The sequence below is a fragment of the Oncorhynchus nerka genome, linkage group LG12 (assembly GCF_034236695.1).
Source record: "Oncorhynchus nerka isolate Pitt River linkage group LG12, Oner_Uvic_2.0, whole genome shotgun sequence".
Classification (NCBI taxonomy): domain Eukaryota; kingdom Metazoa; phylum Chordata; class Actinopteri; order Salmoniformes; family Salmonidae; genus Oncorhynchus; species Oncorhynchus nerka.
The window spans coordinates 58,703,042-58,729,090 of record NC_088407.1 but is presented as its reverse complement, the minus strand read 5'-3'; the positions used below and the strand labels follow the sequence as shown (position 1 = coordinate 58,729,090).

At 43.5% G+C, this 26,049-nt stretch overlaps 1 protein-coding gene across 2 annotated transcripts in view; it reads right to left on the bottom strand.

Moving 5' to 3' along the window:
• LOC115138460 (dnaJ homolog subfamily C member 17-like) overlaps positions 1-25,340 on the bottom strand; it is a 65,627-nt gene extending 40,287 nt beyond the window's left edge. For both annotated transcript variants that reach the window (XM_029675327.2, XM_029675325.2), the window contains exons 1-10: positions 25,125-25,340; positions 17,460-17,529; positions 15,850-15,908; positions 15,646-15,733; positions 15,474-15,550; positions 14,093-14,219; positions 11,231-11,280; positions 6,310-6,387; positions 4,059-4,139; positions 3,347-3,484 (exon numbers count right to left, since the gene is read on the bottom strand). In XM_029675327.2, coding sequence (XP_029531187.2) covers positions 3,347-3,484; positions 4,059-4,139; positions 6,310-6,387; positions 11,231-11,280; positions 14,093-14,219; positions 15,474-15,550; positions 15,646-15,733; positions 15,850-15,908; positions 17,460-17,529; positions 25,125-25,208 — 852 coding nt within the window. In that variant the 5' untranslated portion in view covers positions 25,209-25,340. The remainder of the gene's footprint in view (positions 1-3,346; positions 3,485-4,058; positions 4,140-6,309; positions 6,388-11,230; positions 11,281-14,092; positions 14,220-15,473; positions 15,551-15,645; positions 15,734-15,849; positions 15,909-17,459; positions 17,530-25,124) is intronic.
• Positions 25,341-26,049: the final 709 nt, after the last annotated feature.

Sequence of the window (26,049 nt, the reverse complement as noted above, 5' to 3'; positions counted from 1 at the left end):
AGTCTGTAATTGGAAGACACATTACGTTGGCGCTGTGCATCACTGACCAAACAGTTTAAACTGATGTACCCCATCTCATCTGGAACCACTTTTCCCCCCAAATTCCAAACCTGCCATCATACAGAATACAACGAAAGCCTGCCATCTTCCAAAAGACGGTGGATTTTATTTATTTTTATGCTGCACATTTTTTTGAGGGGGAAATATTGTTTTTGCCAACTGATACATTCCTACTCCTGTTGAAATTGCATCTGGCAGTGCAACCTAATGCTACTGAAAATATGCAACATGCTTCACTGGGGTACGCAGCGTGGAGGACCGTTTCTGAAACTGCATAGTGTCAGGACACACAACAGAGCTACCGAGTCACACATTTCTCCCCCATTTAAAAGATCAATTAGGTCCAAGGCAGCACAATACCAAAGATCTCAAAAGTTCAACATCCAGTGATTAAAACAAGCAAGCGATTTAATCATGTTCAAATGCAATGTGCTACAGTACGTAATGTGCAACTTTAGTCCAGAGGAAAAGCACTGAGTCAGCAACGTAGAAACATGCCTCTTTGCTCTTTGTAACTGTCCCATGAAGAACAATGCAGGCAGGGGTTTACAGTGCTCCCAGATCTCATTGATAGTTCTCTCGCCACCTCCTTCTCTACTCCCTGTCCAAGCTAAAGCTCAGTTAAATGAATTCATGCTGATAACAGCTGGCAACAGATGTAAATTAACCAATCTGTTTCACTAGTCCTTTTGATCTCTAAACGGCCTCTTCCAGGAAGTCAGAACACTAGAAGTTGTTATCTCCGTCCGGAAAGAGCCCAGCACTACAGCAAGACTACACTCAGCATACCAGGGCCCAGACAGATGCAGCAAGACTACACTCAGCATACCAGGGCCCAGACAGATGCAGCAAGACTACACTCAGCATACCAGGGCCCAGACAGATGCAGCAAGACTACACTCAGCATACCAGGGCCCAGACAGATGCAGCAAGACTACACTCAGCATACCAGGGCCCAGACAGATGCAGCAAGACTACACTCAGCATACCAGGGCCCAGACAGATGCAGGGCTATTTTAGGTGAGCCTGCACTTTATTCAGCAGAAGGAAGCTAGCCATTCTGATATGATGGAAAAACCATCCCAGAAAAGATGACACGCTAAATCTGGTTCATGTCGTGACAGGCTCCAAGTCGAAGATTCCTCGAAAATTGATGCGTTATCAGAATAAACACTAAAAATACAATACTAAACAATTGTTCTAAATTGGGGACACAATGACTTCAAAAACACATGACGATGCTACAAGTCCTTCTGATAGGGAATAGGATACAGATGGTTGAATGTGGACAGCAAACTCCAGAGATTCTTGGAGGTAAGGGCTGAACTATGAATCATATTGACACTGTGTGAATCCCTGTAGTCTGACAGCAGATGTGAGGAGTTCTGGAGGACAGCTCCAACACTTAATTTACCATCATTTAACTCTGTGTACTTTCCATTGTCATGTAAACCACCATTAACACACATCCCACAGTTGTCCCTGCCATTACATCCATGTAGCTACAGTATAGTTCATTCTTTGTTTGGATCTACGTAATCCACGTAGCTGTGTACATCACACTGCCATTCAGTAAAACTCAAAACGTCAGAGACCGAGAGAAGACATCTGACAGTTTAAAAAAACAGCACTATAACACAGAATGATTTACTGTACATATATTTCATAAACCTACTCATTTCATAACCTCTCACTATGAGAATGTATTATCCTGAGTGGCGCAGCGGTCTAAGTGCTAGAGGCGTCACTACGCTTCCCGGGTTTGATCCCGGGCTGTATCACAACCGGAAGTGATCGGCCCAGCATCATCCGTGCCAGGGTAGGGTTTGGCCGGGGGGGCTTTACAAGTAGGCCGTCATTGTAAATAAGAATTTGTTCTTAACAGACTTGCCTAGTTAAATAACAGGTTAAATAAATAAATAAAATGTAATTATGGCACAGGGCAGTGATACAAAACATAGCACACCCAGCAGGTGAAACTAAATCCTATCCCAATACAAGGGAATTGAACTAGTCAGGAGCATGGGGAGCAATCTCTGCACCATGGCCTGGCAGGGACAGGGCCTCTGTTCCTTACCGTGCTTGATCATTTATGTTAAGAACAATATACTGAATGAACCACCAGTATACAGTATTGTCTCTGCATGGTGTCCCCTCCTGGTGAAACGCCTGACCCAACACACCCATGTCTTACAGAGAGCCTGTATCCTTCACAGGCTTAGAGAATCACTCAGCACAGCAGTACAACAGGGCTCATCACTTCAGGCACTGTCTGTAAAACTTTGCTACGGTCCAGTGTGTGATACTAGGGGCCCCAGGGGCCTCTGGGGACTTGGGGGGCCCAGGTGCAGCAGCAGGTCCCACACCAGTGTAGCAGCAGGTCCCAAACCAGTGTAAGCACATTCTCTTATTAAACGGAGTGGAGCAGAGTGTGAAATCATGCGTGATCGTCCCTGGGCTCCCTGCTCTGCTGGGGCTGGACTGCTAAGGTTAAAAAGCAGGTATCAGCACAGCTGCTCCTCTGTGATCGCAACTATCACCGTGAAGGAGAGGGAACAAGGAAGGGAGAAAGAGGGAAAAGAAGAGGGCAAGTGAGGGGGGATTGATAGGAAGAGAGGGGAGAAAAAGGGAGACAGAAAGAGAGGATGAGAAATAAAGAGAGGAGGCAGAGGAAGAGCGAGAGATGTAGTGTTCTGGAACCCAGACAGACTCCTCAGGACCTCCATGGTTCTCCCCAGTCTCCAGTGACCAGGGCCAGATGGGACAACATTACTAATATTCACTGGATCCCATTATGTCATGTTGGCCTCTTTAGTGAGGAGCGTTCTCACTGAGGGCTAATGGGGAAATTACACTACCATAATCATGTTTTCCTTCTCTGCCCTGAAAAGCTCTGCGAGAGATGAAGCTATCTGCGTCGGATATGCGTAAGGCGAAACCGGTTACCATAATAACATACTACTCTGACAAATCCAAGTGCGCGGGTCAGGCTGTGAACCCTGAGCGCCGTGCTAACCCTGACGAGGGGCCTGAGTCGCTGAGCTGTGGTGGGTTGAGAGGTGAAACACAGTTTATCAGCAGCTCTGGGGAGGTATAGTCTACTGGTCCCAAACCATGCAGACCCAAACACAAATACAGCACAGCTTAAAGGAAATGTATGGAAAATGTGGGGTTTTTGGTAACATACGACTCACATTATCGTTGATGTGAGAGAAGGAGAATTAGGACTAAGCACATTGGAGAGAGGTTGCCCTGCTCGTGGTGAAGGTTGCCCCTGGTTACATACCTGTATAGGTGGGAAGTACTGTCCAGTTGTTTGCTGAACCTGCGACACCACTGGGGTGATGACTTCAGGTCGTCCCTCAAGCCACGAGATCTTCAGTGGGTTTGCTGTAAGGCCACTCTCGTTCTTATATGCCAGTTCCTGGAGAGCAACAACGGAGTAACGTTAGACCCAGTGTGACATGACCTGCCCCAGCACCACTTATGGAGCATCAACCTCTCTACTCCTTTCAGTTCCATCAAGTTTGTGTGGGGGTTTGTATTTGAAACACACATGTGAACTTTGGATACCCCAACCAGCGCAGGGACCCTGAGATCTCCAGACAGAGAGACGGAGACCACAGGCCCCAAGTCTGGCTCCCCCGGGGACAGCAGATATGTTCTGTTGAGGGGAACCACACGGCACACCAGAGCCCACAACAAAACAGCACGCGACAAGAAAGGGGCAGAGGACTCAGACGGTCTGAACAATGAGGCGGCTCAGCCGTCCTGTTCTCCTGGTTCCCATCAGAACACTCCTCTGTTCCGGCAACTCACAAAAAGACTCTTCAAAATGTAATCATGTGGGGCCTTGGGCTGGGAAGTTGGTGAGACTCATAGTGCTCAGTGCAAACCAAATAGTAAAAAAATAAGCTGGTGGGTATTGATTGATTTCGGTGACTTTTCAATATAAGATGAAATTAAATGTGTGTATCATTTCTGAACCAAATACTTACAGCTGCTTTGACGGTTTCAAATTCTACCACAGCACTTCCTCGCTTCTTACTTGATATGAGAACATTTAAAACGTCGCCATACTGAAACAGAGAAACAGAGAGAGAGAGTTGGTACACAATGTTTTCTGAAAGTGGATCACATAAAATTTGAATAATAACATTTTAAAAAATCAGCAATAAAAACAATAGATGACTGGACGGGACTGTAAAACCTTAAATTCTATCGTATCAGAACGCCACCTCCAATGGCAATATGAGATTTTTTAATTGCTGAGTTTAAGTTACAAATTAACTATCAAATCAAAAGTTATTTGTCACATGCGCTGAATACAACAGGTGTAGGTAGACCTTACCGTGAAATGCTTACTGACAAGCCCTTAACCAAGTGCAGTTAAGAAAATAGAGATAAGAAAATATTTACTAAATAAACTAAAGTAACAATAAAATAACAACAATGAGGCTATATACAGGGGGGTAACGGTACCGGGTCAATGTGCGGGGGTACAGGTTAGTAGAGGTAATTTGTACATGTAGGTAGGGGTAAAGTGACTGACTCTGCATAGATAAAACAGCAAGAAGCAGCAGTGGGAAAACAAAGGGGGGACATACTGTGATTTGGCCCTTGAGAGAGAGTGGATGGGACACATTTTGTTCAAGAGAATGAAAAACATCACATTACCCTGGAATGTGGCTCTAAAATTACATGAACCCTACCCTAATGTATTGGTTTTATTATTCATTTACAGAAAAACATTCACCTCAATAACATTTTGAATACAATCAACTGGGACACTTCATCATCAACTGCTACTTTTACTTCTTCAGTTAGCCTGCTCTATATGTGGTGAGAGAACTCAATAAAACATCATGTTCTGGTATGAGCTGAAATTAGCTGTGGCCTTTGTCCAGCTGCCTGCCAGAACAAGTCAGAGACAGGAGAGTACAGGGTAGGAGGAGTCCAGCCTGGGTCAACCACTGACACACACACACACACACACCGAGGAGCTGGAGAGTGGAGACAGGACTTGGACTGGGTCTCTGACTGCAGTAAAAGCTGATCCTTCTCAGCTGCACTGATAATTACAGAGAGGCTCTTGGCTGATGGAGGCTGGGCTCCTCTGGGTAAAGGCATGCAGCAGAGAGAAGGCCCGATGGCTGATACAGTATGTCACCTGAAATACAGGGCTTCTCTCACTAAGCCCACTCCTAAAGAGCAGAGTCCCAGCAAGGAAGCCTCTAAGAATCCCATTCCCAGGAATCTCTGGGAAAAGGACAGGCCTGGAATGCTAATGGACACTGAGGACACTCCACAGCATGCCAAGTGACAAACAGTCTCTGTAGACCCCTATTTCATAACTCGAAATGTGTTTCCCTCCAGAGCAGACGTACGGTTGTGTGAGTCCAAAACACACACACAGACCCCATTCCCACACATGGGCGGCTACTCCTACTCAAGCATTACCTGCCACTCATAAGAGCAGCTCGCCATTTCAAATAGCATCAAGTTGTTTTTTAAATTTCACTCCCTTTATTTAAGAAAAAAGCATCATTTGTTTTCCCACAATCCTTTGACCCAGCCTCCCACGCCTGACTGATTGCGTGCGGAGGAGAAATTGAAAGTTCAACCTTTTTTCGATCTTTTGACGTCAGTGACACTTTCCCTATCCTCATTCCTGCCCAACCTAAGCCCCACCAAAATGCTCCTTAGCTGGGTGCAGTTCGAGGTGGTACACGGTTGCATGAGAAAAGCACATTTCCTAGCGACTCCCCTGGCACTGCTAAACCTGCCCGGTAACAGGGGCACTAACAATGGCGTGCACCACTTTAAGAGGGCACTGCATTGCCCCCAGCACTTTCACTGCTACTAAACTTAAATGGGGCTTGTATAAAGTGGAAAATAAACCATCTATAACACTGATGTCATGCAGAGCTCAAACGTGAGCTGAGCACCAGGCAGGTCTCATTACAGGAGAGTTGGGGTGAGATACAGGTCTGTGATACAGCAGGGGACAAGCCTTCAGATAAATATTCTACAAGTATGATTATATAACCAGTGTCTCTTCTGCTACATTACACATTCAAATAGGAACATCTGACATGAGACATACGGTATGAGTCATAGCTCCTTCCAAACGATGCAGGTGTGAGAAACTGTTGCTCTTCGTAATAACTGTGTGCCAACTTAAAGCCGGTGGCCTTTGGAATCTCAGCCATGCGGTGGTATCTGGTGATTCACGTTCAGGGCACCCACCTTTGATAGAAGGCTAAAAATGAAGTCTTGAGAGTAGCCCCCGTTGGTGTCATCCTCTTTACTACACTTCCACTTTAACTGAAGAGAAAAATAAAAAGAGTTAGGAGAGAAAAACAGAGAGAAAAATAACCCATCTTTGGTTATAGAAGTAACTTACTTAATCCTCTTGGGTCCTGGAGGAACATAGGGCCTGAACTAAAAGTGTTTCAACCCTGCCAGTCTTGGGTTATTGATCACCGGTTAGAATTCATGAATGTCATAAAACTTGTTGAACCCATGTGAACACATCAGCACTGAAGTTTAATTTCTTCACTATCAAAAACTGTCTAACCAGCGGATATTGGAGTAATGGGATAATGGAGTTCCAGCCTAGCTGAGAGAAGAGTGTGGCAAGAACACACTGGCACTGTCACGTTCTAATGACATGCGTAGATTTAAGCAGGAAATAGCCTTTGCACCAGGCCAAGGAGCAGAGTGGTGCTCCAGGGGGATATTGTTCAGGTCTTGGAGCATACCCACCACCACCTGGGAGACCTGCAGTCAATTTCCATTCAGCTTTACGTGCATTCGAGAGGGCTGAAATTAACACAGGGCTGACTGGGCCCTGGACCGGAGACAGCACATTGACTCACCTGCTGCTAGCCACAACGCAACACACATCACCAGGCCTTTTAATGAGCACCTAATGCAAAACAGATGGATCCAGAGAAGTATATATGTGTGGCATGTATCTAACGTGAGGGTCACTCATTCACTCAGAAATATGTGAGATTTATTCTGAGAACCCCTTGTTAGCTCTGGACATTATTAGCAAATACAATGTAATGAAAGCCATGATCTCTATAATGTTTGATTTTATTTGGATCTCTTTTAGTCCCCATTTGGACTAATCTTCCAAGAGTCTTTAAACATTAAAATACAATTTATAATGCAAACACATTTGCACATATAACACACTATTACAAACATACATAATATAGTAACATAATGACTCAATAAATACTCCCAATCTAAAAAAAATATTGATTCTTCATCTACTATAGCCCCACAACATTTCTATGTAGTATATTTAAATCATTTTAAAATAAATGTTTACATTTATATATTGAAAGGTTTCTAGTTTGCTCAGTTAATTTATTTAATTTCTTTATTCCTCTAAATCGAATCTTTTGCCTATTTCTCTTTTCTGTCTGGATAACGCATAGATGGTGGACAATCTATTCCTAGTATTTACGGAATATCTGTCTCTTACCAACTGAATACCGCTGTGAATAGAACTTTACCGTTTTAAATTATGTATATTATGAAATAAAATAAGCATGTTTTTTTCAATTATCTTGTCGATTGATGACCAACCAAGAACACTGCGCATGACTGCAACAGAAGAACCATATCTCCACCTTAAAACAATCCTTGCTGCTTTGTTCTGTGCATTCTGCAGCCTCCTAACTTCACTTGATGCATTTCACAAGACCACAGAACAGTAGTTCACCTGACTCTCAATGAATGCTTGGTTCCTCTCTAGGTTTCTTCCTAGGTTTTGGCCTTTCTAGGGAGTTTTTCCTAGCCACCGTGCTTCTACACCTGCATTGCTTGCTGTTTGGGGTTTTAGGCTGGGTTTCTGTACAGCACTTTGAGATATCAGTTGATGTAAGAAGGGCTATATAAATACATTTGATTTGATTTGATTACTCCTCCATACTTAATTGTATCCCATGCTGTTTTGGCCTTTTCCTAGTTGAACAGACCAACAAAACTTTTGTTTTCTTGGTGTTTAAAACAAGTTTGTTTTGGCAATCCCACTCCCTGATATTCTCCAAATCTCCTTGTAAAGCATGCTGTACCTGTTGAACCGATTGTCTTGCTGCATAAATTGTAGTATCATCTGCAAATATAGTAGCTTGAGTTTCAGCTAAGGCATAGGGAAGATCGTTGGTATATATTAAATAAAGAAGTGGCCCAAGGCAGCTGCCCTGCGGTATTCCACAGTTTAACACGAGGGGAAGAAAATGAACCATTGATATAGGTGGACTGTTTCCTGTCAGTTAGATATGACTGTACCCAATTCAATGCTACCTCCTTAAAACCATAATGCGTTAATTTTGTCAAACTTATTTCATGATCCACTAAATCAAATGATGCACTAAAATCAAAAAATAGTACACCCACAAACTTGCCATTATCCATAGCATTGAGCCACTGGTCAGTCATGTCAACCAATGCAGTGGTAGTGGAATGGTTTTTGCGATAAGCATCCTGATTGGCTGTAATCAGATCATTCTTTTCCATGTACTCCCACATTTGTCTACTCACAATATCCTCCAATATCTTACTGAGTGTAGGGGGTATAATAATTGGTCGACTATTGGCAGGAGTAATGGGTTCTTTGCTGTCTTTCGGAATAGGACACTGTTTGGCATGCTTCCATACATTTGCAAACATCCCCTTTTCCAATGACCAATGTATCTCAGTGGAACTGCAAACAGGGGAGCAGCACAGCGAAGCAAAAAAATTGTCCATAAGACCATAACCTGTCAGGTAATGACTTACCATCAGGTAATGACTTCAATAGGTTTAACACCTCCTCCACTGACACTGTTTGTAGACTAAAAGAGCAGATCTTGTTGCTCATAATATGATCATCAATCCATTGGACAATAGCTTGTTTGGAAGAATGTATGTTTACATTGTTGCTCAGTAATTTAATTATTCTTTGTAAAATAAAATCTGCAAAATCATTGGCAATATCAACTGATTTTGTTATTATTCTCCCGTCAACCTCCACACTAGATGGGCATGATGAGATAGATGTACCAAGTAAGCCCTTAACTGTGTTCCATACCTTTTTAGAATCATTTTTACAATCAATAAACGCATTGTTGTAAAATAACTTTTTTCTCTCTTTTGATTCAATTTAACTGCATAATTACGTAATGTTCTATAATTCTGTTCATCAATTTCTAATTTTGACTTGGCTGCTAAGACTTTGCCATATTTCTTTGAGAAAAAGCCTCACCAGTTCATCAATCCATGGAGATGGACAAGCACCAACTGTACTCTTTCTTATAGGGGCATGATGGTCCATTACCTCAGTGAGCAAATCAATAAAACATTCCTGTAGCGTGATTTAAATCATCCTCTAGATAAATCAGCTCCCAGGGTACAGCAGCCAAATCATTTAGAAATAGCTCATGATTAAATGTTTTAAAATGTATTTTGACCACAATCCTAGGGGGTTTCTTTGGAACCTTGGTGTTCATGGTTATGGTCACAATATTATGGTCTGTCCAGCCCACTGGCATTGATCTGGCTTTTAAGCAGTGCAATGGTATATTACAGAAAATCAGATCAATGCATGTGTCTGTTGGCTGACATGTTGGCTGACAGCTAAAAGTTGACTCAGGTTTACGTACAGTAAATTATCTGAACTGTACATAATTTCAGTTGCAAATGCTTCTTCTTCCCAGTGCTTAGTTCTTGAGTAAGATGTTATGTAACAGGCTAATTCCATTCATAACCCTGCAGGGTCAAGACTTTATCTCGCTAACTATCTGGAGCAGAATTATCAAAGGCAAGCGGCCAGACTAGGTCCAGACCAACACTCTGTTCACTGTCAGAGGGAGCCTTTCTGGGAATTCACCATTCTACACACCATTCTTTTTCGAACAATTATTTTGAAAATGTGCTTTCTCCTTTCAAGGCAGTTCTCCCCTACCCAACGATAACCTTGTATCCCATTAATCTTCTAACAAGGCAGAGCCGATCTTGGATGATACCCAAATTTCAGACTGCTCCAGCACATTGCTGCTGTATATGCTCCTGGTAGTCTAAACAACTCTAAAGAGATTGGAGTTCCCTGGCAGTTCCCAACTGCTCTGGTACATTTGATATGCACGCTTGGAAGCCGCAAATACCTAAATATTTTAGAACAAAAACAAATACCCTCACACGAAAAATAACAGTCTTGTCAAAGAATCTGCCACAGTGGGGAGGACAACAATGGTTTATGATGAACTTCCAAATAGCACTGTTGAAATCAATGAGGAGTATTAGAAATGTAAGGGTCAATGTCCCCCAGTAGTTTTGGAATATATTCTACACCAAAATAACATCAACAAAATTATTCAATTTCTGTCAGATTGAAAGATGAAAAGACTGATAAGATACCCAAAATTGAGCCTGTTGTATTAGAATACTGAAGGAAAGAACAATGGTATTGGGCCAGGAACAATACGGCTTGAACGTTGTAATATAAAAATGATACAGATGTCATTCATTTACATCTATCAATACTGCAAAATCTGACTGACTTCTTGCGTGTGCCCAACTATCAGATACAACTGCCCCTTAGAGCAATGTATGGAACAATATTCACATGTACAGTACGTGAATATGATATGTTTAATACCGTAGCAAGACTCAGCCCTCAACCCTGATGTTTGTTTTCCTAACACAAGCGGATTCTTTAGGGGATACACCGCTCTTGATGGGTATCAGACATTTTAACAAGATGAAATATATAAAGACATTAGCTAACATCCCCCGTGTCCTTTAATAGATGTGGATTGAGTGGTTTCCAAAGGAAATATAATAACCCTCTATTTACGTAGTTACAGCTCTCCTGACGATGGACTACAGTACACTGGAGGAGAGGAACAGACAGGAACAGGGCACATACGCACTTGGGGAGTGTATGTGCTCTCTACTATATCCCAAATGTCTTGGTTTCCATCATAAACCCCTTACTAATGAAATACTTTGGAGGTTCTGGCCATGGTTTAACTCCCGTCAAAGATTCCTCAGGAGGACACCAGTACGGAGACTCTTCTCCCTCTCTTCCCATGTTCCTTCTCCAAGAATCTCAACCCTAAAAACACTGACCCCTCTTCCAATCCCGACTAAAAGCAATATTATAACTTACTTTTAATTTGGGGGTCACGTTGCTCTTGGAATGCCTTCCAACAGCTGAGTCTGCAAGAGAGCGAGGGAAAGGGAGAGACAGAGAAAGACAAAGAAACTATTATTTATTCAGGCAGACAAAAAAAATGTCAAAAAGACAAATGAGAAGTGCGGTTGGTCGGGGAGGGCTCCGTCACAGTAGTCAAGAAATTGTTGCCCCTTCGTTGGGAGACGGACAGGACCGCTTGCCTCGCATCACCGCAGGTCATACATGATCAGCCTTTGGTTGTTCACCCCCCCCCACCGTACTGTACTGGTCCCAAGCCGGCTGACCCGCTGGGCGCCTCTGGAGCCATAACAGGGCATTGTTCCAGGAAGGCCTCACCGCAGAGGCCCAATAGCATGCGAGCAGAGAGGGTCTCGGTGAAGACGTGCTGACCCTGCATGACTTAGTGAATAGCCGCAAAGGGGGGCCAGGCCAAGACCTCATCTCCCACAACCTTGACTTCCATCACATCCCTTTATTAGACATTTAGACAACGGTTTATCATGGCTACAGCCCAGAACCAGCATATTTTCCCCCCAAATGCAAATATGATAATAAGAGTTAGAATACTAGTCGACCAGATGATGAAGCTGTATATGTTTCTGTTAGGTCTGTATTATGTAGTTAGGTCATTTCTTTGCCAAAGGACAAAAATAGGTCTTTCATACTAATATTCCAAACAGTTTTGTGTTCCTAAGCAACATACTGTAACAAATTCTAAGTCAAAGACAAACCATTGTTGTTCTGTCCAGGCGGGGTGTGTACTGTATAATATATGTCCGACTGGCTGCTCACTGCCCTGTTGACTGGCCTGGTTCAGTAGACAGGATTGGCAGTGGGTCTGACAGACAGCACCAGAGGCAAACAAAAGCATAGAATTAGAGAAGGTAGAATGAACTGTCAGAGGCGCGCTCGTATTGTTACATCACCAACATTTCAAGAATAAAGTTCTATATGGGCACTGGAGTACCACATTGGCCTGAGCAGCTCAGACTGTTATGTGGCCTGCTGCCCGGCAGGAGACTGTTGATTAACCTGAAAACACACAAGTGCTTGCAGGGGGGTGGACCATGCTTGTAGCTTGGCACAAGCTTGTAACAGGGTGGTGGACCGTGACCCCCCACCTCAGCATATAATTGTGTGTGTGTTTTTATATATATATATATGTGTGTGTGTGTTATGGACAGACAAATCTAAGTTTGAGGTGTTTGGATCACAAGGAAGAACATTCGTGAGACGCAGAAAAAACTAAAAATATGCTCGAGGGGTGCTTGACATCATCTGTCAAGCATGGTGGAGGCAATGTGATGGTCTGGGGGTGCTTTGGTGGTAAAAGTGGGAGATTTGTACAGGGTAAAAGGGACCTTGAAGAAGGAACGCTGTCACTCCATTTTGCAACGCCATACCATGTGGACGGCGCTTAATTGGAGCCAATTTCCTCATACAAGAGGACAATGACCCAAAGCACAGCTCCAAACTATGCAAGAACTATTTAGGGAAGAAGCCGTCAGTTGGTATTCTGTCTATAATGGAGTGGCCAGCACAGACACCAGATCTCAACCCTATTGAGCTGTTGTGGGAACAGCTAGACCATATGGTATGTAAGAAGTGCCCATCAAGATAATCCAACTTGTGAGATATATATATATATATAGTTGAAGTTGGAAGTTTACATACACCTTAGCAAATACATTTAAACTCAGTTTCACAATTCCTGACATTTAATCCTAGTAAAACTTCCCTGTCTTCAATCAGTTAGGATCACCACTTTATTTTAAGAATGTGAAATGTCAGAATAATAGTAGCAAGATTTATTTCAGGTTTTATTTCTTTCATCACATTCCCAGTGGGTCAGAAGTTTACATGCAGTCAATTAGTATTTGGTAGCATTGCCTTTAAATTGTTTAACTTGGGTCAAACGTTTTGGGTAGCCCTCCACAAGCTTCCCACAATAAGTTGGGTGAATTTTGGCCCATTCCTCCTGACAGAGCTGGTGTAACTGAGTCAGGTTTGTAGGCCTCCTTGCTCAAACACTTTTTCAGTTCTGCCCACAAATTGTCTATAGGATTGAGGTCAGGGCTTTGTGATGGCCACTCCAATACCTTGACTTTGTTGTCCTTAAGCGATTTTGCCATAACTTTGGAAGTATGCTTGGGGTCATTATCCATTTGGAAGACCCATTTGCGACCAAGCTTTAACTTCCTGACTGATGTCTTGAGATGTTGCCATCTTTGTCCCCATGTGCAGTCTCAAACCGTAGTCTGGCTTTTTTATGGTGGTTTTGGAGCAGTGGCTTCTTCCTTGCTGAGCAGCCTTTCAGGTTATGTCGATATAGGACTTGTTTTACTGTGGATATAGATACTTTTGTACCGGCTTCCTCCAGCATCTTCACAAGGTCCTCTGCTGTTGTTCTGGGATTGATTTGCACTTCTCGCACCAAAGTACGTTCATCTCTAGGAGACAGAACGTGTCTCCTTCCTGAGCGGTATGGCGGCTGCGTGGTCCCATGGTGTTTATACTTGCGTACTATTGTTTGTACAGATGAACATGGTACCTTCAGGCTTTTGGAAATTGCTCCCAAGGATGAACCAGAGTTGTGGAGGTCTAAAAAAAAAAATCTGAGGTCTTGGCTGATTTCTTTTGACTTGATGTCAAGCAAAGAGGCACTGAGTTTGAAGGTAGGCCTTGAAATACATCCACAGGTACACCTCCATTTGACTCAAATTATGTCAATTAGCTTCTAAATTATGTCAAGAAGCTTCTAAAGCCATGACATCCTTTTCAGGAATTTTCCAAGCTGTTTAACTTAGTGTAATAATCGGTCTGTGAGTGCAGTACCTGTAGATGTGTAGTCTGATGTGCCTGTGTGGTGGAGCTGTGTCTCTCTCTCCCTCTGGATCTGTTCCTTGATCAGCCTCTGTTCCTCCTGCAGCTGCCTGGAGCCCTCCTCCCTCAGACGGGCAATCTGACAGAACAATAACCCCAGGGTTAACAAGGAACATCATTCTCCCAAGGATGGTTCCTGGGCCGATATTCACAAAACGTCTTAAGATTACCAGTGATAAACTAGGATAAGTTATTATTTTTTACATTTTTTTTTTTAGAAAGACCAGCTACGGTGCAGTACCACCAGCTCAATAGAATACTACCACCTACTGGTGATCACTCCCAGTCAGTTAGTCACAACACACAGCCCATAACTACATGCATTTAACAGGCTGAGTGAAAGTCATCATGACTCACATGAAAAGCATCCCAAACCTTTTATTTACCATTGACTTTATGAGCAAAGTGTATCAAGTCATGCAATGTTGCCTAATGGAAATAATAATGATATGGCAAGGAATGAAAACGCTTCTATGGCCTCCTGAGTGGTGCAGCGGTCTAAGGCCTTGCATAGCAGTGCTAGAGGCGTCACTACAGACCCGGGTTCGATCCCGGGCGGTATCACAACCGGCCGTGATTGGGTGTCCCATAGGGCAGCGCACAATTGGCCCAGCATCGTCCGGGCTAGAGGAGGGTTTGGCCGGTGGGGCTTTACTTGGCTCATCGCGCTCTAGCGACTCCTTGTGGCGGGCCGGGACCCTGCAGGCTGACCTCGGTCATCAGGTGAACAATGTTTCCCTCCAACATATTGGTATAGCTGGCTTCCGGGTTAAGCAAGGGGGTGTTAAGAAGCTCGGTTTGGCGGGTCATGTTTCAGAGGACGCGTGACTCGACCTTCGCCTCCCGAGGCCGAGTTGCAGCGGTGAGACAAGATCGAAATTGGGGAGAGGGGAAAAAATTATAATAAATAATAGTAAACAGGTTTCGTGAGATATGGCTGCAGCTTTGTTGTTTGCCCACGTCTTGAATTTCAAGTTCAATCAAGGGAAACACGTGAAAGTGTGCGTTATAATAACAGTGGTAGGCTCAACTGTTTGAGAGGGTGTGGGGGCCGAGAATAGAGAGATGGCTGTGTGTGTTACCTTCACTAAGCCAGTGATTGGAACAGCTGTACTCTGGGGCTGACTGTGTGCGATGCAGCATTCAGGAGGTTGAGCAGGTGAGCTGAGCATGTGTTGTATATTCTGATTCATCCACCCTCCAGGATGCCGATTGTTTTAGCCACCTGACTGTGTGTAGATGAGGGATTGGCATTCAAGTGAAACGTGCCTGTATGATCTGTTCTACGGTCAGAGTAGGAAACTAGGATGCTGTGGAGTTGTATATCTCTTACCTCCTCCTCTAGAGTTCTGGTGTTTTGGAACTGTTCTGCACTATGGGCCTCAGCCTGGCGTTCTCTGGCCTCCAAGTCTGTGAAAATCACACACACACACATCATCCTAAATAGCCAGTTTTGTGAAACTGAGAGAAGTGCTTGTTGAGATGGCACAGGTTTGAGGGCTCACCTAGCTTGATCTTCCTCCTCTTAGCATCTAGCTTGTTATTCCTCTCCTCCGCATGTTTCTTGGCAGCGCAGATCTTATCGTAAGCAGCCTGACACAGAAGAGAGGAGGACAGTCTGATGTGATGAACAGTTGGAGAGAAGAGAGAAAAAGGGCCTGGAGGGGGTATGGATGATGGATGAGTATCAGACAGACAGAGAGTCTTACCCTGGCAGCAGCATCAGTCAGCACCTCTAGGGCCTGGGACAGCTGGTGGAAGAGATCAGCTGGGGAGGAAACACCAAGGACACTCATGTTCTAGAGATAATAAATACTGTACAGTACATCGAAACATACACTCTTTCATAGTCCTGCTCAGTGGGGACTTAAGATGTGGTTAAGGGGACCATAGTGCATGTGTAGAATGTTAGCTTTAAAAAACAGCAACCAAATGGGACAAAGGTTAACAACGCATGGTAATGATACCTTAGTGAGCTGCTAACACGCGAGGGGAGGTGAGAGAGGAGCAGGAGAGAGAGAGAGAGACCAGGGGGGCTGTGCGTTGCGTGTGGAGGAGAGGACCGAAATGAGGCAAGGTTCAAAAAACGAGCAGGCGTGTGCTCTGTGATGTCTCCTTGCCAACGCAGGACCCGGGGCTGACATAAATGGAGACATTTCCTGCGTTAAAATGTGCCTGGAGTCTCACGAAACCTGGTTCCCAATGATCCACTCGCACTTCTCCCACATAAATCCACCCAGACCTCTCAATCCATATCCATTTGCGAGCCCTACGGGGCCACAGGGGCAATCACAAGTACCACACCAATCCCTGGCGCTCGCCTCTATCCACCCCCCAGCACCGCAAACCCCCAGCTCATAACAGCCCCACTACTGCACGCTTAAATCACTCACTTATGGGAGTTTTTTTCTTCTATCTAACGGACCTCTACTGTTACTCCCTGTGAGAAAAGCAGCACACAAACAGAAGGCTAGAGACTGTGGTGGAAGTGGACGGGTCAAGTTACCTACGCACATGGAGCAGAGCTGGCTGAATGAAAGCCTGCTGGAGTGCCACATTGGCCGGAGCAGCTCAGACTATTACAGCACTATGGGGGGGTGGAACTTGACCCCCCCATCCCTTGGGGCTACAGTCTCAAGGCTCTTTCCCTCTCGTGTGAGTGGGTAAATCAGTGCATGTGATGTGAAAGAGAACATTCTTCAACCTCTCCTTTTCATTTCTGGCAAATTTCATTGGAATAAAACACTCAGCCCCCCATTACCCCCTTGTTTCCCATTTTTGACTTAATCAGGGATAGTAAGAGGAATCCAGCAACCGCACAAACCTCACTTTTAAACATGCCTTACGACGGACCTTTGCCACAGTGATTTTTTTTCCCGACGCAGAATTATACTGAAACTTCCGAAACTGGTTGTTGACGACAAGCTGCATAGTGCCAAAGGAGCTGACCGGAGAAATGCTAGTCATGCTGTCTGGCTGGGACCAGCCCGCATGGCTGGAGGGCTTGTGGGAAGCCTTTGCTCTGGTTAGCCATGGAGGTCCATCTGGCAGCAAGGTCAGACTCTAGAGGGTTTCGTGGAGATGTCAGCATGTAATGTTGTGGGTTAGGAGAGGAGATGCAAGCTTGTTGCCTGTTGACAGGGCCACACTGCACATGAATACCCATGTTAACCTCCCAGTCATACAAGACACCAAACACACACACATTATATTCTCTCAGCGTGTGTCAAGTCACAATGATGGACGTAGCTAGTGTCGATGGAGTTCAGGTATACGAGGTGAGGAGAAATGGACATCGTGCCATGTCATTTTCATTCACCTGCTTTTGGGTTGTCTGGGTTCTTGTCTGGATGGCATGTCAAGGCCTTCTGTCGGTAGGCTTTCTTGATCTACAGAAAAAAAGGGGAGAATGAAATCAGAGTCAGAGTGTTTACTCTTTTAGTATGCATGGACTTAGGTCAGCACATTGTTATTCACATTATGTCCCAGTTCACTATGTTCAGTTGTCTATTGAAACCAATAACCTAGAAGGGCCAGATCCTCCATCACTGTGTTGTGTTGTTGTTATTAACTGCCCCCAGAGTGGATTCATATTTTTGGAGATGCATGCAGTTAGTTCTTCATTTTGTGCACCTTGGTTGGACTTTGTGGTAGAGACTGTACTATGTTGTTGTTTCGAAAGAATGCCTTCAGGGTTGTTTTTCCGGAATATTCCAAACCGCTGTATGCATCTTGCCAATCTAGAATCTCTGAAATATATTTCCAACACGATTATTGTTTTTCATGCCATCACTGGCCCGAAAAGTGAAATGTGTATAAAAAATGATGGTCTCCTGGAAACATAACGAAAATATGAGTAGAAGTTTGATATGACGGTACAGGGGGTGGAAATGGGTTTAGTAGTTGATAGGGAGTTTAGGCTCTGTTTCACTGGGGCCACATCTTGACTGCTGTCACCTTAATGCTGACAAAACTTTTTCAAGAAAGATAAATATGGATTGACAGCAGAGGAAAAAATTACAATAACACAAACACAGTGTACCATTGTCAGTCACTAAATTGGGATGGCAGCCATTAATATCTTGTGTCTCAAGCCAAAACATTTTAAAATATGAGTGACAAACTTAGGGGGGAAAATACTTTGGAGCATTGTAATCTTAAAAATCAGGTTTTAGTCCGTTTCTTTTTTTTATACTGAGTTGTTCTCTGGAATGTTAATCGCATTTCTTGGGTCCTTCTGGGCGAGTTAATGACAACGTGTTTTTCATTAGGCGATGTCTACTCCTCCAGAGAGGAAGCAGGACCCATTGAGAGAGAAAGCAGCTTTTCAAACCGCTCCTCCAAGCCCAATGAAGACCTCACGTCCTAATCAGCCCTGCCAGCATTCTGCATGCTCTCACCTCCCCCTTTCTAGTCATGCGGGAAAAATCAATAGTTACATATCGCAAATTATATTGATACTTTGACTGCAAATATTTTTTTTTGTTGCTAGGTAGCATTAGTTAGTGCTAGTCAGCAGTATCTGTGCCAAAACTCTGGTATTTTTCATCTTATAGCTTGTTCTACATCTTCTTCACATGAGCCAACATGTTTTCAGCACTTATTTCCTTGACTGATCAAAACTAATTTTCTCATGCTCTCTCGTCTCTCTGCAGACATATGGTGAGCAATATGTTTGGAACATCAAATCGCAATATAATTGCAGTATCGAATCGCAATAAATCATGAGAATCTCAATATATATTGTATCAGCAGCTAAGTATCAGGCGGCAGGTAGCCTAGTGGTTAGAGCATTGGGCCAAATCGAATCCCCGAGCTGACAAGGTAGAAATCTGTCATTCTGCCCCTGAACAAGGCAGTTAACCCACTGTTCCTAGGCCATCATTGTAAATAAGAATTTGTTCATAGCCGACTTGCCTAGTTAAATAAAAAATAAATCATAAGGTCGTATTGTGAGGTCCCTGGCAATTCCCAGCCCCCCTTTCATCACAACCTCATCTCTTCCGTGCTGCCAATCAATCAGAACCGGTCCATTACAACTGGATAGATCAAGGGCCCCTTTCTGCTCTGTTTTGCATTGGACACCATCAACTCCGGGCAACGTTTGCATTTTTTTTTTGCACTATTGGATCTGAGGAATGTGCCAAAACAGACAGCGCAGACCGACTGGCTGACTGGCTGTTAGTGAACTGAAGAGGATGTGGTAATGCATCAGCAGTCAGAGAAGACATTTTAACTATCTGGGGATGAGCCTATCCTGGTCTAAAGTAGTCTGGTCTGGACCTGGTGTGCTGTACAGAGAGGGATAGACAGGGTGGGATCGCTCTGTGAGGCTACACATTATTACAGCCCTTCACTCAGAGAGCTTCCTACATAGAGTAACATTCAGGTCAGTAGAACTATTTCAAGCAGCAACGCTTCCCCCTCAGCCTCCTACCACCTCTCCTCTCTACTATCCAGTCACTTTCTGCTCTGCTGCATTTCTTGTCTCACCTCTCCTGGACCACCTAATCCTACTCAGTCTCTTCTCATAACCCCCCCGATCAGGTGGACCACTTCTTGACCAGCGACCCCTCTCATGTCATGAGAAGCTCCTGAGTTACGCAGCACTGCCACTGCCCAAGAGAAACACATCAGCCGAATGAGAGGTCAGGTCGTGACCTCAACTCACATAGTGGCTTTGGCCATCATCAGACCAATCTGATAAGTTTACATGTCTCTGTCATTTTGTAAGGTCAAAGTAGGTTTCTCCAGCTGCCCGGACACCTACCGAGCTCTTGAACAAGAGCAACCTGTCATCAAGCACGCTGTGCTGAAAAACATCCACGCTAGTAATTGTAACACCATCAGTAAATCAAATCCCTCAGAGTGGTTACCTCACCTCCCTTTAACAAGCTCCACAGAGGCCCTTATTCTCATCGCCTTGAGAAGAACTGGGCTCAGGGGCTGGAGGATGGGGTGGGGGAGAGATCCCCTCTGTGTTAATAACAGCCTATTTGGTAAATGCGTGCAAGCACTCCAACAGCAGAAGGACACCCCCTTGGGGATTACTGACTGTGGGTTTCATAGTGCTGTGCTCGGCACTGGGGCTCCATAAGACAAGCCAGTCCAGTGCCAGGTCCCCCCCACTCTGCCCCATCTCCCTCATCTACTGCTGGCAAGTGAATACTGCTCCCGTAGCCCTGAATTTAGTTAAATACATCATTGGTCCCATCACTGATGTAACACGCAAGCCCCAATTGAGGTAGACCCAGTGTCATCTGTACATGCCAATGTGGCAACTTTAGAGTGAGCTAATTCAGTGATAATGGGAAGTAGAAATCTCAGGTCGGGACAGGTCCTCTTGAGTGAGGAGAATCAATAACAGTGGCAACTACAGGTCTACTACTCATTACTGTTTTTCCAGTGCTGGATATCTTAAATAAATTATGAGAATGAGACTTCTTAAAGGAGCAATTAACCATAAGACTAACAGGGCACGGTGAGGACAGCCCAGTACATCACTGGGGCCAAGCTCCCTGCCATCCAGGACCTCTATATAAGATGGTATCAGAGCAAGGCCTGAGAAAATTGCCAAAGACTCCAACCACCTAAGCCATAGACCGTTCACTGCTACCATCCAGCTCAGAGACGGCTTCTACCCCCAAGCCATGACTGCTAAATAGCCATAAGACTGCTAAATTGTTAAGGGTAATTGCACCGTGACGGATTTTTCACTTAAAATGTAGGCCAAACAAAAAACATTGATTTCATTTTACAAAAACACATTTAGTGGAAGAACTGCACAGATGCAAATTTTGATAACAGAATTTCAGTAAAATCTCCCTCCGTTTTTTGCTATTATTTTAATGAACTCTGCCCCCAATCAAAAACAAGAAGTTAAAGATGCACTAAAATGTTAATAGTTCTCCTAATTTCAAGTATAGTGTAGAAAATCATTGTAACATCTAAACTAAACTTGCAACCTTACAGTTAACTAGTCCAATGCTCTAACCACCTGATTACATTCATTGAATCCCCGAGCTGAGAAGGTAAAAATCTGTGGTTCTGCCCCTGAACAAGACAGTTAACCCACCATTCCTAGGCCGTCATTGAAAATAAGAATGTGTTCTTAACTGACTTGCCTAGTTAAATAAAGATTAAATAAAGGTGTAAAAATTTTTTTTTTTAAATACATTAAAAATATATTTTAAAAAATCAGTGTCCAAAAATACAGAGTTAACTAGTCCAATGCTCTAACCACCTGATTACATTGCACTCCACGAGGAGCCTGTCTGTTACGCAAATGCAATAAGCCAAGGTAAGTTGCTAGCTAGCATTAAACTTCTTAGAAAAAACAATCAAATCAATCATAATCACAAGTTAACTACACATGGTTGATGATATTACTAGTTTATCTAGCGTGTCCTGCGTTGCATATAATCGATGCGGTGCGCATTCGCGAAAAAGGACTGTCATTGCTCCAATGTGTACCTAACCATAAACATCAATGCCTTTCTTAAAATCAATACACAGAAGTAGATATTTTTAAACCTGCATATTTAGCTAAAAGAAATCCAGGTTAGCAGGCAATATTAACCAGGTGAAATTGTGTCACTTCTCTTGCGTTCATTGCACGCAGGGTCAGGGCATATGCAACAGTTTGGGCCACCTGGCTCGTTGCGAACTAATTTGCCAGAATTTTACGTAATTATGACATAACATTGAAGGTTGTGCAATGTAACAGCAATATTTAGACTTATGGATGCCACCCGTTAGAAAATAATTAGCAGAAAAAGTATTTTATCTAAGACCCCTTTTCCATCTGTTTGACCAGAAATCAAATCCTTTGTCTATTCCTTATTTTTAGGATGGATAATGGTTCTCTTATCTTTCATTTGACACCCAATTTAACAGGCTCCTATGAACTTCATGTTGGTGCTCATGGGTAATTTTACGTGGAAATTTGTTTAATTAAATGGTTACCCGGACTATGTGCACTGACCCTATCTTGCACTGACTTCATGCACACTCACAAGACTATACATGACTATATAAACACTCACTACACTGACACTCTCACACAGAACCCACACACATTCACAAACACTGCATACGCACGCACACACACACTTTTAAACTCATATACTGCTGCCTAGTTACTTTACCCTGCCTTCATGCACATATCTACCTCAAATACCTCGTACCTCTGTACATTGATCTGGTACTGGTATTCCCTGTATATAACGCCATTTTTGTGTGACTATTTTTCGACTCTGCATCGTTAGGAAGGGCTCGTAAGCAAGCACTTCACAGTAACATCTACACCTGTCGTATTCGGGCATGTGACATAAAATTGAATTTGATTTGATAATCAAGCCCATCCCTCCCTCCTTAGCAGTGGGCTACTTACTTACAATACCAGCAGGCAAACAGTAGCCTAATGGTTGGTGCCTGGTGAAATCAGGCTCTCTCTGCCACCCGCTGCCTGCCACAGTCTTTACTGCATGCCCACATCTTGTACTCATTACCCGTCTGTAGTACCTATTACAGCTGACAACTGGCCCCAACACAGCCACAGCAGGACCCCAACAGGACCCACATGGGTGGCTGATTAACTACCTGCTCTGTAACTGGGCCGTCCTCCTAAATTACACTGATCTGGCATTATTAGAAAATTATCCGCTGGAGAAAACACATGCAAGGAAGAAAGAGAGAGAGAAAATGAGAGAGGGAGTGAAAGAAGAAGGGAGTGGTGCAGGGGGAGAAAGAAAAGGAAATTATAAAATATGTACAGAGGTCGGGGGTATAAAGCAGAACGTGTGTGTGTGTGTGTCTACTAAGATGTAATTGCGGTTCAGCTTCCAAAATGCACCCTGAGCTGAGCATAACTCGCCTGACAGGAACATTTGTTTGGGACAGTGATACAATTATCATGATTGGGGCCTGCCAAGGGCCAGCTGAGTTACTCACCTACCCGAGGAAAGTGTCTTCTGAATGGATGCAGGCAGGCAGCAGAGTGCAACGGTAGGATGCACAGTGAAACGCAGCCAGCCTGGCAGGGGGTCACTCTATTCAGTCCCACAGCTAGCTAAGCTACAGTACCATGAGCTGTTTTAGGCACTGAGGCCTAACATTACTACAGTCAGGGAGCCAGAAACTAAGAGCAATGAGAAGGAGATGAAGGAGCTCCACGTGTAAATGCTGCGCTGTCATGATAAAGTCCATAAAGACATCTGCTGGTGAATAATGTCTGCACATAACTCAGATATATGGAGACACAATCTGTGTCTCTGAAAAGTGATAACTGAAAAGTGATAACTGGTCTGTTTAACTGTCAGCTACAGGAGAACGTGGCAAAAATAACTCCAGATAATGATTCACTCAGTGATGTGCATGAACCACAGGATCCAAGCCACCAGCTCCCTAACTAAAATATCTGGAATCCAAAATGAGAGGAATTTCAAAACCAGAGATAACGACAGAGGTAATTCAAACCAGGAGGAGTAACAGGAAGCCGAGATTGATCAGGGAATGGTTTACAAGCTGTTGCTAAGTCCACATTAACATGATCTTGAAAGAGTATTTCCTCTCTCAATGATAAAACAGCAGTCCTCCTGGTGTAACAGTGGGAGAAAACAACGGTGACATCTGACATTGTAGATTGCACCACCTGGTTTCACAAATTATACCAGTCCCCACACACACACACTGGTGTATGCACTACTGCTCACTATCTTTCCTGACCATCAGCAAACCTCACAAAACTCAGCTCCCCATTTCAGGGACTCTTTCTGGCCAAGCCACAACCACTAACTTCCCTAAAATGCTCCTCTGGGGTGGATGAGACTTTGAAATCCAATTAAGAAATTGAATTCTTCCCACAATTTGGCAGCAATGTTAATTTCCTTCTGGCCTGCAGATTTTAGGAGCTGAAAATTTAGCACGGAGGTGGTCGTGAAAATGACTGGATTTGGGGACACACATGTAGCAGGCCTGTCACCCATGGAGCATGGGCAGGGAAAATAGGACAAGGGAAGGGGAATCTTACCAGAGCAAACCAAATACCCATGTCTGCACATAATGTCATTCAGACTATGTTTCAATTAGGTGGAGCAGCCTTTTGTTTGAGCAAGCAATCAAACATGATACTTGTTTAACATGCAGACTGCAGTACACTTTCTGACTGGCAAACAATAAGAGATATTGAGTTAGAGAATTTGTTTCTTGAACTTATCCAAATGCTGGCTCAGCCGGTACTTGTTGGTATCCCTTGGGAGAATCAAACAGGACCTTCTTATAGTACTAGACAAGGAAGCCACAGTCTAATTTTGGCAACATGATGCATTGGCTTATGAGTCTGATTTATAATTTCAGAAGACATCTGTTCCAGGAGGTGTTGCACTTCATCTGCATGCTTCCTTCAGATACAACCCACATCTACAGAAATGGCTGGCTCTGTATTATCTTAATAAAAACTGTCATAGGACCACGAGACACATTGAATTTTGAACAGTACAATGCCGCCACTTAGTGGCAATTTGAAGATACTTTTACTTAGAACACACAAGACCTACAGGCTTGGTAAAAAATATTGCTAATGACATTATCCATGATGTACAAATTCTGACCTAAAAAAAATATTAGGTAACTAACGTTAGCTTGCTTTGTTCATAACCAACCTAGCTAGTAGCTCTGGTCCAGGGCTAAGTGCTCGCCCCTCTACTAACACAACAGAGGCAACTCGTTGTCGTCGGGTGACTGGATCAGAGCTAGCTGGCTTAAGTATAACAACCCACTTCCGTCTGTGCTAGCACCTTTTGGAAGAGCAGAGATAGGAGGTCTTTAGCTATGTTATTATGTACCAACTTCAAAGCAACTAGCTAACTAACCTACTGCTAAGTTACACAAGGCGTCAAAGTTTGTAAGCTAGCTAGTTAACGTTAGTTATCTAAAGTAGCTAATTAGCAAGCTAGCTCCTTATTGCTAACTAGCCATCACTCACCTCTTTCGCTGTCGCTGTGTCTTTAATACCCAGTAGACCATATAGGTCCATCTGTAAAAGGTCTTTCGCTGTCTTTCCTGTCATGTTATCTTTCTTTCGTACAATATAATAGCTACCAAAACAAACGTTAAATTAACGTCCTAAATATGTTTGTTGTTGTAGCACGTATGGGTTGAACGTTTCGAACTTCCAATTCGGACTCATTCACTTCCTGAAAACATATCATTATGGGAGGTGTAGTTTAAGTGCACTACACGTAATTTATTATCGAACTTGCACGATATTGTGGATTTAAAATTATACGTATTGAATTACAATGATATGCAAGCATGTTGATCTATTTGGTCAAGTGTGGCATATTCAAATACTTTTTGCTGACTTTAAAGTGATCCATTTGGGATATCATTGTGATATGAAAATGTTGTAAATAATTAACAAATATTAACTTTTTGGTGTCAAAGTGTAATATTTATTTACCTATGCAAACTGTACCAGACTGGCCATTATAAAATGGTCATTGTTATGTATGGAACGTGCTGTAAGTCGTACTGTATGTTGTTATGGTTTATGACAGTGTGCTGCTTTATGGATGAATGGGTTGTGAGAATGAGCGTACATGTCATTAAACGAGAGTGATGTAAAATGTGAAACCGTGCAGATGTGTGATCGTCTACAGCTACGCTTGATATAACAGTAATATTAGGACATCATTTAAACAAATTAAAATAACAAATGTTTGAAACAAAGGTAAGAGAGGGTACATTCATGAACATTTCATATGGGTTATTATGGCATAATACACTCTGGTTTCACTTCTGGATGTCTGGATGTGGGCTTGTGGCTTACAGAGGAAGGTAATGCAGCCAGTTTCATGGAAAGCCCGTTATTGCAGCATTCCCTGAGAGGCTGGTAGGACCCCTGGAGG